This window comes from Schistocerca gregaria, chromosome 4, assembly GCF_023897955.1.
Source record: "Schistocerca gregaria isolate iqSchGreg1 chromosome 4, iqSchGreg1.2, whole genome shotgun sequence".
In the NCBI taxonomy this organism is placed as follows: domain Eukaryota; kingdom Metazoa; phylum Arthropoda; class Insecta; order Orthoptera; family Acrididae; genus Schistocerca; species Schistocerca gregaria.
The window spans coordinates 602,984,471-602,997,410 of record NC_064923.1 but is presented as its reverse complement, the minus strand read 5'-3'; the positions used below and the strand labels follow the sequence as shown (position 1 = coordinate 602,997,410).

The following is a 12,940-nucleotide window of genomic DNA, read 5'->3' as shown; positions in this document are numbered from 1 at the left end:
ATTGAGTACACCATTACAGGCTCTCCTGTCTGTGATGCAGCGTCAAGGGTAACCGCAGCCATGGTCTCTGAGCTGATAGTCAATGCTGCTGCAAACGTCGTCGAACTGTTGGTGCAGATTGTTGTTGTCTTCCAAACGTCCCCACCTGTTGACTCAGGGATCGAGACGTGACTGCACGATCAGTTACAGCCATGCGGATAAGATGCCTGTCATCTCGACTGCTAGTGATACGAGACCGTTGGGATCGAGCACGGCGTTCCGTATTACCCTCCTGAACCCGCCGATTCCATATTCTGCTAACAGTCATTGGATCTCGACCAACGCGACCAGCAATGTCGCGATACGATAAACCGCAGTCGCGATAGGCTACAATACGACCTTTATCAAAGTAGGAAACGTGATGAGACGCATTTCTCCTCCTTACACGAGGCATCACAACAACGTTTCACCAGGCAACGCGGGTCAACTGCTGTTTGTGTATGAGAATCATTTGGAAACTTTCCTCGTGTGAGCACGTTGTAGGTGCCGCCACCGGCGCCAACCTTGCTTGAATGCTCTGAAAAGGTAATCATTTGCATATCACAGCATGTTCTTGCTGTCGATGAAATTTCGCGTCTGTAGCTCGTCATCTTCGTGGTGTAGCAATTTTAATGACAAGTAGTGTATATATCTTTCCTAAGAATGTATCACTCAGAATATTTTGTTTTTTAAACAGGAAACAAGGCTGCAGAACTGCTTTCTTGGTAAACAGTAGTCTAAAACAGTAGTTCTATCACAAGAAAATCATTTCACCAGCTTTGGCGTTTATAACGTAATGACTGCCTTCACTACTCGTAGAGCTGACAGGAAAACCGTTAAATGTAAGATATAAAGAGCACCTGCTTACTGACGGTGGGGGAAATGTGTACAGTCGCACTTCTGCTACACATCTGCTTCTTCTCCAACACGCCAACGAGGTCAGAAGACTTAGAATTGTTGTATAAACAAAGCAATTGTTGTAGGCTTGACCTGCTAGAAGAATTATAGATATTTAAACGTTTTTCTCACAAAGACGTATGCATTAGGTCAGCTCAAAAAAAGTAATTTAGTAGAGAGTTTCAGACCCCTACTTTCGTATAACGTAACAGAGAAGTGGCTTGATCTTCCAGATAACTACTGGGAATGCTATTTTCCTAGTCTATTAATGCTAGTGGTACTTGTGTTTCTTCCTTGTTATGATGTAAATATATTTTTAGAGGTTTTGATGTTCACAGTTTTTCATATATATAATAGATGTGAGTTATAAGTGTTTCTCAATCATCCCCCCCTCCAACATCGATATTCACCCTCCTTTCCTCCCTTCACTCTGTCCCCTGTCACCCCCTTTCCCCCTTTGCCCTTCTCCTCCACCTTGATCTTTCTGCTGTTCTTAATCTCTCATTTTTTACGTAATTTGTATCGCGATGACCTTTTCTAGATAGTAACTTATTACTTGATATCATTTTCTTAATTTTAAATATGCACAAAATTAAATTTGACCTAGTTTTTAATGTCTTGGTTCCAATTTTAACTTTTTATGCAGATTCAGCATAATAATAATGCTCATTCACTATCGTGCAGCTTCCTCGCACATACTGCTACAGCTTTCCTGAGCCCAAGCGACGTCTACGCAACTCCAGTGCGCAGGCTGTACATTGGTGAGGTAGTCCAAAATGACAACCAACACGTTGAGCATGTTTTAATTATTATGGAGGGTATATTTTACATTTCACTCATCCCTTTCGACTACATTTCTACGTACCTCTGCCAGAACATGTAACCCAGTGAGTCTGAATTATTTTTTTGTATTCATAACGAGATTTTCGACTGTTTACCTGTTGAGGCTGTCACTGTTTCTTCCTGAAGAAGTCGTTTTTATAAACGCTGAAACCATGGTAAAGGGGTTTGGATAAACCTTCCATTCTGCAGCTGATTGGCTGTTTATTAATTCTACAAGAAGACTTAATCTAAGTACTAACTTGTCGAGAGTTTTTGACCTAGACGAAGAAAGTCTCTTCCACTATGACGATATCTACTTAGGGTCATAGCTATAAACCTAACTTTCGTCACTAGTGAACGGTGAATTTCTTTCAAAACCTTTTCTTAAGAATTTACTTTATCTAATAGCGATTTATCAGGAACATTAACACATTTAATCACACTATGTGAGCGTGGATGTAGTTGCCAGTGGATAACTGGTGAAAACAAATCAAATTTCTTTCAGAAAATGGAAATTTTATTCCTAAAAGCCCACCCCCCTTTTTTTTAGAACAGATTTAAAATTATGATCAGAGAGCACTCTCTAAGTATCAAGTTACAATTTATTCAGAAGCAGAAAGAAGAAAGTTTTTGACTGTATGAGCTTTCGGGCTGAGAACCTTGCCGCACCCTTTTGACACATCCGTAGTCACGGCCGTTCACAACAACCTCTGAAAGACTACGCTGGTACAAATCTCAAACACACCAGATTACTTTAAACTAAAAATTTTAACAACTCATTCAAGCATATAAACTGTGCCCCCCCCCCCCCCATAGGAAGGGTAGAAATGGTACAAAACACTAACATTACATGATTAATCATCATGGTATTGAAGCTCTTTTTTTCCGTGTTTGCATGAATTTTCATAATTTATGTGTTTTTTCAAATATCTGTAATTACATTTTTTTTAAAAAACTAACAGCTACATGTATACAAAACAACAAAGATGGAAAATAAAAGCCCACTGAGGATGCTGCAACTGCAGTGAAACATGTTTGGGTTGTAAAACAAAACTGTGTTTTGCTAAAGGCGGACCCTATCCAAAAACATATGTATTACATGATTAACTTACCACCGAAGGTGCAACTTGATTTAAAAAACAACACTCTTACGGTGGAAGGGTGGCAACTTTACATACTAAAATGACCATTTAAATAAAAACCCATGAAAATATACAAGGTTGGCTAAACATGCTCTAAATTACACAAATACCGCCTCTCAAGATGATAGGCAAGATAAAAACATATTTCATGAATTCGGCCGTTACACTTCAAACAATTAATTCGTTAACACCGAATCCGACAAACATGACAGAGGCACTATTAACGTATGACAGATTGATAGGGAGATTACAAAACAACCCGAACCGCAGGCTGCTCTAACCCACCCCTACTCCACAAGGGCAAAGTGGACCACCAAATTCATAAATAACCACCTTCCCGCGGATGGGAAAACGGTGAAGAATGGTGTGACGACCCCAAAACAAAGCGGCTGGTGACCTCACCAAGAAAACAAGTAGAATTTAACAAGTAAGTGAAACAACGTATCTTCAATCACTTAACCTCTAATATACTGCGATTCCTGGCGAAGACCTGGCGCAGCACCCCCAAAACGCTCTCCCGAACTGTCCGCTGCCAGCCGCTTCAATGGACGAAGGAAAGCGCGCCGATATCCCGTCTCACGGCGTCGCAGCTCGCACCGGCCAGACCGATGTCGTGGGTTGACTCGTGTTGCTCTCGTGTCGACCGCGAAGCCACTACCCCTCGCTATACGGCGCGGCCCACTGGACTCACGTGGCGACCTCGCATGGGCCGACGCTGAAGGTGAACAAATCATCTTGTGTCTCAGTGCGCGAACGACCATCCAATCGATTCAGCCGCCAATGACAGTTGCCTGAGCTACTCGAGCAGACTGGCGCCATAACGCGCAGATGCAGGAACTCAGCCGCGACCAAGTAACCACAAGTGGAGTCCTGCTACTGGTGGAGTGGCAAGACTCTCATTTTGACGTCGTTAAGGTTTGATCCAAACGACAGACAGACACTAACTGCCGCACAAACGCGAACGAGAGACAGACCAGCAACTGGTGACAAGTGATTGACCCATACTCATTCCGACTGACCAGCTGACCCCTTGCGAGCTTATAGCGCCCCTTAAATGCACGTGAACAGGCAACCTTTCCCCTTTTCCACCAAGGGAGACACCAAAGCTGCGATTGCTATAGCGGCTCCACCGCCAGAAACGGAGGGAGACTGATTCACACACTCGCTTTTCAAAACAGCAATTTCTTCCACGGCCCACTAGTAACCACCTTGAAAGAGAGTTTTAATCGTTGTAAAACAGTTGCTTAATTTGTCTGCAGATTCCACATAATGTTGCCTCTGACCGTCTTGGAGCTAAACAACTAAACATGAGACCGACGTTCATGAGCGTAATGTAGCCTTACGCTAGTAGTATACATTTCAAAAGAAATGGAGCTGGGGCTGCAATGAACAAGTAAATTTAGGCCGTTTATTACTACACAACATACATTACCACATTTTCCAACTACTTTTGCAATCAGTTTTGCTTTCAAGACACCTCTGTATCACCTCTTACTACGAAGCATTGATTGACATCAATAGAAGTAGTTCTTCAATTTTTTTACTTTTAATTTGAAGTAGTTGCCTCTATATCTCGGCAGGTAAAATAAGCTAGAAATACTAATTATACGGCAAAATGCTCACCTCTTTGGTACTATAATTTATAGAGACTTTCGTATCATGATCTTGCATCAGTTACGAAATATTTAGAAGCTAACCACTCTTCGCTACTCAGGGTGCGAGTAGTGTTCCCAGTAATGATCCCTGAGGGAATTAAGATTCTTTGTCTCCTATCGCGCCGGCTGGAGTGACCGAGCGGCTCTAGGCGCTACAGTCTGAAACCGCGCGACTGCAGCGGTCGCGGATTCGAATCCTGCCTCGGGCATGGATGTGTGTGTTGTCCTTAGGTTTGTTAGTTTTAAGTAGTTCTAAGTTCTAGGGGACTTACGACCTCTGATGTTAATTCCCATAGTGCTCAGAGCCATTTGAACCAGTTCTCCTATCCCACTTGTATTTCTTAGCGAATCTGGATTCTGTCTGAGTTTAAATTAAAGGAAGTTAACCCGAAGCCTTTGTTTGCGGGATGTCCTCTTTCTCTCCCTTTCTCCCTCTTATCTTCCGCCTTATTCTGTTCTCGTTTGTTACCCTGTGTTTGTGTTGATATGAAGTGTACGCCACCCGTACAGGAATGGGGATTAAGCCGCAGCCGGATATAAGATAAGTTTGCCGGCGCCTCCGGGCCGCAGTCGGGACACGTTTTTCATTGGGCCGATCGGCGCTATGAGCGGCTAGACGCCGCGCCCGCGGCGCCCAGTCGGGGCACGTCCCGGCTGCGTGGGGTAGGCCAGTGCGCGCATCAGGTGCGGCGCTTGCGCACTGCGGCCGCCTCGGCGCGGCGTCGCTCCGGCGTCCGACGCCGGCGTCCAGCAGTCTGTGCGGCGGCGGGCGCGGCGGCAGACATGCGAGCATGGCCATCCTGCAGTCGTGCTGCTGCTGGCGCTCCGTGCGCATGGGCAGCTACGCCAGCGCCGCCTACACCACGGTCAGTAGCCAGCGTCTAGCCTCACTGACAACAATGCCACCTGCCACTTTGTAACTCTGCACCATGTGACACCTTCAGTACCCGACATACATGAGAAGTCAGATATGTAAACAATGTAATGCCACAGTAGTCCGTCCCTAACAAACAGTAACATGTAGCCACTAAATGTCTCTCATTTCTCGCTATGCTGAACGTCTATTATCCCTACAATGTCATAACTGGTGCACTGAAGAGTGCCACCTTTAACATGTACTATGCATGACAATGTCCATGAGACGGTGTGTTGGGCTTGCCAGTTTTAAAATACGACAATGCTGAATTCGAGGATGCTTTTTTTACGCTTAAATGCATAACAGACAAACATGTATATAATAGAGCCATTGTCAGTATAGTGCGTTCCAAACAAAAGACTGCTGCGAAGCATTACCGGCGTTGTATAAAGATGCAGTACCTCCGGACAGCGTTTCAACTCTAACACTGAAAATAGCCAATTTGAGTAGCTATAATGCACGATAATAGCGCTAGAAACTATGTTCCTTAACGTAATCGATTTAAAGTAATGCAATGCTACAACATATTTGAATTCAAGGATGCTATCTGCTGTAAAATCAGAACCGTCAAATATTTAAACAACTCATTGCCACGGTAGTTCGTCCCAAACAAACAGTTATGTGCTGCTACCCATCTACGTTCCCACAATGTTACCGTGCAGAACATGGATAGTCCGTAATTGTCAACCATAACATGTTTTATGAATGACTATGGTCCACAAAGTGCTTTTTAAAATTTTATTAGCTTCAAAAACACAAATTTATGGAGGAGTCTTCCTGTGTACGCTGAACCGTCAAATATGTAAACCAAGTCATGACACAGCAGTCCATCTCAGACAAAACAGTGAAATGCTGCCATTGAACCTTCATGACTCTGTAATCATGTAACATCTGAATTGTAGGGCTGAAATATGACAATTTGAACAATTGCTGCTCATGATAACAACCTTGGAAATTATACTTTTTTAAGGAATCGACTTTTACAAAAATCCACGACACAACGCTGTTTAACTCAATGAGGAACTATGGTGTAAATGCAAAACCGTCAAATATTTTAACAAAGTAACGAATCTGTAGTCCGTCCCAAACAGTGATCTGCTGTCAGTCTATTTGCCTCCATTGTTACCTCGCACGATGTCGAACATTCACATGTGTCCTGCTACGCGTGATTATGTCAGTAGAAATTATATTTCTGAACATGCTAGAAGTGAAAACAATAAATAATGAACTTAAAACTATACGTATCGAAAATTATGACGTTAGAATTACAGAGTCTTGCAATATGTAGACGCCATTCATCAATGCATGTAGGTAAGGTGTGGCGGTACAGCCGATGCCAATTCTCGAGTGTTACTGTCCAAAGCCTATCGCTATTACATTTTTAAACTGGCTATTATCCTTCCAGTTTGAATGAGCTTAAAGTCTTATTTACACTTCAGGAACTCCGTTCTGTTGTTATTCCTGCAACTTCGTTGTACCTATTTTCTAAACTCCGAACGCACACTTCCATGCAATTTGTACACAATAGAAGATGCTTCTGTCCATATTTGTCAATTTATTCTGACTCTTATAGGAAGTAAGCGGCACGTTATATCTCGTATTAAGAGTGTCACGGAGCTCATATCTATCGAAAAAAAAATCACCATTAACCATGATCGGCCTTCTTGAATACCAAGATGAGTTGTATAGTGAACAAAGAAAAGTCAATTAATTTTTAATGCTCCTGCAGAGGTTTAGGTGCACTTGTTTTATTCTACTAGCGTGCAAGTTGTTGCGAAAACAATATGTAACTGAAACAGCATCACCATATCCAATATCTGATGTGAAAGACAGTAACGTTTTCGCAGTGAATTTTTAAGAAACTTATTATCATTTGTCAGTGAAATACTATACCTACTACGTACGGTTTAACTGTTGTAGCATTCCAGTTAGCTGTATCAATTCGTAATGAAAACTCGGCAACATTTTATTATATTAGTTAGTCTTTTCCTCCGAGATAATTATAGGTTGGGAAACGAAGACCGTTGGTACGAATGTTACATTTTAGACAAAAAAAAGTTATAGATAGGAGACTTAGCCGTAAATAAAATTACAATTGCCATTTAAATCGAGAGAGATACTTTCGTACAACAGGCTGCAATGACGTATTCCTTGCCGCCTGTACAAGTTGTCACAAATTTTCAAGTTTCAATCGTGGCACGATTGTGTTATAAAAGCGACTCCTAAACAACCGTGTCGATTTTAAATTGAAAGGTATTCAACAGGGGGTGATAAGGTGGTGTTGCGTCGAATGATGCATTATGAATGTCTCACCATAGGCCTTACTTTACAAAGCTCATGGAATTTTGCCTAAGATCAGATGTTCAGTGGATGACGATGTCTAAGTAAATTGTTGAAGTGTTATGAAATACTCACTCTGGTGCTTCCATAGTAACCTCTATGCGCTGTAGCCAGTGACTTTTGCTTATCTTCTGGTGTGAATTACCATTTGAGTGGCAAGAGTTTGAAGTCAACATTGATCTTAGGGAGAGGGCAATGAAATGAGTTACGGAATCAGTGCAACATCTGTGCCGTTAATGAATGAAAATTTCCTTATTAATACACATAAAATATATTTGCGTTAGTCATAGTTTGGCCCACCTGGCTAGCCGAGCGGGCTAAGGCGCTGCTTCCTAAGCGGGAAGGCGTGACGGTCCCCAGCAGGAATCCACTCCGCGCATTGGTGTCGAGGTTTGGTGTGCACAGCAGTCTGTGGATGGATTTTCAGGCGGTTTTCCATTTACCTCGCCGAATGCGGGCTGGATACCCTTATTCCGCCTCTATTGCACTGTGTCGGCGATTGCTGCGTCAACACCATTTCCACGTTTTTCCACAATTTGTCTACCACGCCAACATTTGGGGTTACACACTCATGTGGTGCGTGACGTTCTCGAGGGGGAGGGGGGGTACACTGGGGGCCGAAACGCACGACAATAGCCCTGGGTTCAGTGTGGGGCGGCGGTGGGGTGGGTGGACTGCTGCTGCCTGTTGTGGGGTTGTAAAACACTGAGGGCTACGGCGGGACCAAGCCTCTCCGTAGTTTCTAGGTCCCAGGTTTAATACATATATACATTGTCATTTTTTTGTGGAACGTAATCACAACCGTGCTCTAAGGATAAATCCAGTTAGTATCTAAATTCAGGGCTTTGGAAATATTTTCTGTATTTCGTATTGCTATTTGCAGTGCAATCACCGTACATGCTTCACACAAAAAGGCTGATTTAATTAGCTATAGTACATAGGAGGGTAGAATATTTTCTCAATATTTCGGGTACTGGAAAGAAAACGGTTCCTGGAAGTTCAGTGCTGTCTCTGCATTAGCTAAGAGTGCAAGCGGAAGCGAAAGTGCGTTTTCATCGTAACGTGTGTTTCGATCATGTAGGGAAAGATACCAATCATATTAGACCAACTGCAGTCACTGAAGTATACAAATTTGTCTTTATATCTACATATTGTGTTAGGTGTGATTAGCTGAAATCTATTTAGCACTTTGTTACTTTCCTCACTAGCTAATATACCACTTCATGATATATCAATACTGCTGACCAATTCGGAAAGAAAGATGTGGCCTTTGTGGTGCCGGTTAGTTAGTCAACTATTGTTCTACTGTCTCACTTACCTTTCTGTTTAAATTTTCATTTTTTATTTCATATTTTTATTGGGTTGGAAACAAGTTTTTCTTCTACTTTTTTTATAAACCACATTTAATGTAAAATGTTTTGGTCGATTCTACGGTCAAGATTTTGTAATCATGGCTAACTGTAAAGTATCAACGAGTGAGTCAAAAGCTAAGCATAAGTGGTATGAAATGAGCTTTTATCTCAAACGATCCCACTTTCCTCTTATCCGATTTACCTGTACTTTACTTCAGCAGACCTGTGTACATTACAGGCAATGGTGATTGAGTACAGTAAACAAAAAGTCAGAGGTGTTATTTTATTTAGATGTGGTGTTTGTTCTTTCGGACATGACCATTGTTCCCAGTTGGTGCATTACTCAAAACGTCAGCTCAATGAATCTTCGTCCGGCACAAATTTTCAACTTTCCCCATTGCTGTAAAGCAATGCTCGCTAGTAACCAATGTCTATAATTCGTTTGTGTCTTATTTTCTTATTTATCCTTTCCACAGTGACTTTGTGGCTTACCCTGATTCCTCCGAAATGAGAATACATACGTCTTTCAAGAAAATATTTTTTTTATTGGTCTCTCTTTTCCATTGTACATAGTCCCTCCCAAGATAATACTAACAAGTAATCTGAGTATTCCATGAACGAACGTAAACCGATCTACCGAAATTCTGTCGCACATCAGCTCAGAGAACAGCAACAGGTTCTACTGACGGAATGTTCGTACTCCGTGATATGACCCAATTGAAAATGTTATGCTTCGAGGATTAATACTTATAGATACACTTGCTGAGTCTTCGCTGAAATATCCCTGACCGTTATGTATGATGACGGCTTCCGTCTATGTTTTCTGTAAATATCTGTGAGAGTTGACTTGCATATAGTATTTCTGCTGCAATGTTACTCCATATGAGATGGGTGTCAAAAACACTGACATAGACTAATATATTAAGTATGAACTGATATGAAGCGATATCGTATCAGAGATACGTGTAAATAATATCAAGCTTAAGTAGTAATTGGAAACAAGATACGCAGATTCTAAAATTATGGAAGTCGTTTTGTGTGTTTTCTTTATTTTATCGATTAAAAATTGTATTAGTACTCAATCAAACGCAAAAATGCTCCACACAAAATTCACTTGTGTGCGTTATTTATAAATATTTACTAACCATGTTTGGAAAAAAATCTCATATCTAACTAAATGCATGTTTGCAAGTGCTTATCGATGAGAGCAGATTTTTACAGTTGTGAAAGAAAATAAATCGTCCGTCAACACCGCAATTAGTGTTGTTGGTCCTGTGTCAGTTTTGGAAGTCATAACCTCGAAGAAAATTCCTCCTGAAATAGAAGCTACAGTGTTAGAGAAGACATCCCAAGTGTAAGAATGAAAACTTTAATTTTGTCATTGTTCTTCTCCTTTCTTATATTAAACACTCAAAATGAAGTATATTTCTACGAATACGTAAAAGGCTTAAGGTTTTTCTGAGACCGAAAACTTACTTTAATCGTTATTCTTACTTCTTTATATGCACTGATTCAAAATAAACCCGTTCTCCAAAAATTGCTATTTTTTACATGCTATCCGCATAAAATTTACGCCTTTTTTACTTGGGCCAGTTTAGCCTTCCAATTTTAACTTTAGCTGCACAATACTACAGCGTACTATCTAATTAAACGGCAAATTTGGGAATAATAAAAGCACTTTATAAGCAATAGTCATTGCTACAGGTACTTTATTATTTCGTGCTCGCTGAAAATTATGTTCACAGTCGTGCTGTCGTCATCAGCTGTATGTATTGAATTAGTTGATCATTTTGTGTGTTGCCACAGGTTGCGTTTTTCTGAATATTTTTACAAGGAGTGCTGTATAATGTACGTTTCGATGTTCTGTCGTCGCTGACAGAAATAAACGTTAACACAGTCCATAGCAGTAACACTTCTACTTCGAAAACATAGTACTTTTGTTTTACTAGCAGCCAATACAAAATATCGACGTTGTAAAAAAAAAGGGAAGAGTATCTATTTAACATGGCTTGATTTCAGCTGAATAAAGGTGTAGAAGCACAATGAAAACAATGTTTTTCTGATATAAGCTTATTACAGACTGTGGATGCTTTTATTACGCAGTAATATTTTGGCAGCGCTGTAATGAATTCCCATAGCAGATAAAATGTTGGGTAGTAGCATTGTTTCATTTACCAGCTATTTTACTCAATATTTCTCTTTCATCTCCCTTGAAGTGAATAAAGATATCGAGTTCCGCACTTCAATTCGTTGTACAACATTCCTCGCACCCGCTATTATATTACGCCCCCGGTCTATTCTAGCAAATTGAATTTTCTCATGTGCGTAGGAAGGAAGACTAGGATAGGTTTCCGTTGACAGCAGGACTTCAGAGACGGATGGAAAGCTCATATAGAACAAACATGGGTAGAATATCTCGCGTACCATCATTAATTGATTCATCCTGTCATTTGTGGTTATCGATTTAGGTAAGTGCCTCTAAATTTGAATTTCGGTAGTCGTTTGGGGATTTGAACGCTCTTCTTCCACTCGGTGAATGTCTTAACATGCAGGGCACCTTGTTCTTTACTGTACGAGTTGAGCTGCTTTAGCTTTGTGCTAGCGATCATAATTCGTAGCAACTATTGAAAGTGGTGACGTGCCAATATCTTTGCAATCCAAGACCTGATATTTTCAGTGAGTGAGAGATTTGGAGAACGAGCTGGCCAGGGCAACAGTCGAACACTTCTGTATCGAGGTATGTCGGAATAGTACAACATATGGTTTTGCACTATCTTGTTGAAAGATAAAATAAAAGTACACCAAGGATTTTAACACGACCTGTAAGTAGCAGACGTTCTTCTCTTTATCGGTTATACTTACCACTAGTTATCGTGTTATATATCAAGAAGTATCCCAGACCAGCAACCCAGAAGCTAGGCTCAGATGATGATGATGAAAGCAATCTGGGGACGTTCATTCCACTTTCTTTTGAGAAGATGAAATATCGCAACATCCGTGTTGATGGTCGTCTTGTAGGAAACAGAGCCACTTGCTAAGGTACGCGGCTTGACTGCACCATCCTGCACGATCGAGTCCTTCCGGGCCCTAGTCGCATGGGACAGTTGAGATCTTGCAAGGCGCTGAGTTCGGGCTTCCTGAATCCATCGATTTCATATTTGCATGACACTTGTGAAACACCTACGAACGCCTGCTGCAATAGCACTGAACGACTAAAGCCAGCCACGAGAGGTCACGATGCTATTATTGTCGAATACCGATACCTGCTGGCTGTTGTTTCCCTTCGTTACAAAGTATGATCTCCTCCTAAACAGCATTAAATGCGGTTTATAAATGAGAACATTCGACGTAATCTTTCCTTTTGTCGAGGATGTAGACAGCATTACTGCCACTTAGTGCGGCTCCGCTGAAATGCCATTCACTTGAATATCCAATTTTTTTGTTGTGTCCTGTCGCATGGGTGTTGCAAGTTTAATGACCAACAGGAAGCTATATACAAGGAATGTAACGAAGGGAACGCAAGTTGACAGGCATAGGGAGCAAGTATTTTTGGAGTGTGGTGGACACCAAACACTTTCTCATCTAGTCCATTTTTCTATTTCTTATACGCAGTTCTAATGCTTCAGCCCACACTGACCTTGTGGATCAATCCAGTGAAAGGGCAGGGAAAGAAAGGTTCAAATGGCTCTGAGCACTAAGAGACTTAGCCGGCCGGGGTGGCCGAGCGGTTCTAGGCACTACAGTCTGCAACCTCGCCACCACTGCAGTCGCAAGTTCGAATACTGCCTCGGGTATGGA

The 12,940-nt window shown here is 41.6% G+C and overlaps 1 protein-coding gene across 2 annotated transcripts in view; it reads left to right on the top strand.

The window, feature by feature from the left end:
* The first annotated feature begins 5,292 nt into the window (after positions 1 to 5,292).
* The window catches only part of LOC126268000 (uncharacterized), a 720,479-nt gene continuing 712,831 nt past the window's right edge, over positions 5,293 to 12,940 (top strand). For both annotated transcript variants that reach the window (XM_049973377.1, XM_049973376.1), the window contains exon 1: positions 5,293 to 5,400. In XM_049973377.1, the coding sequence (XP_049829334.1) occupies positions 5,326 to 5,400 (75 nt within the window). In that variant the 5' untranslated portion in view covers positions 5,293 to 5,325. The remainder of the gene's footprint in view (positions 5,401 to 12,940) is intronic.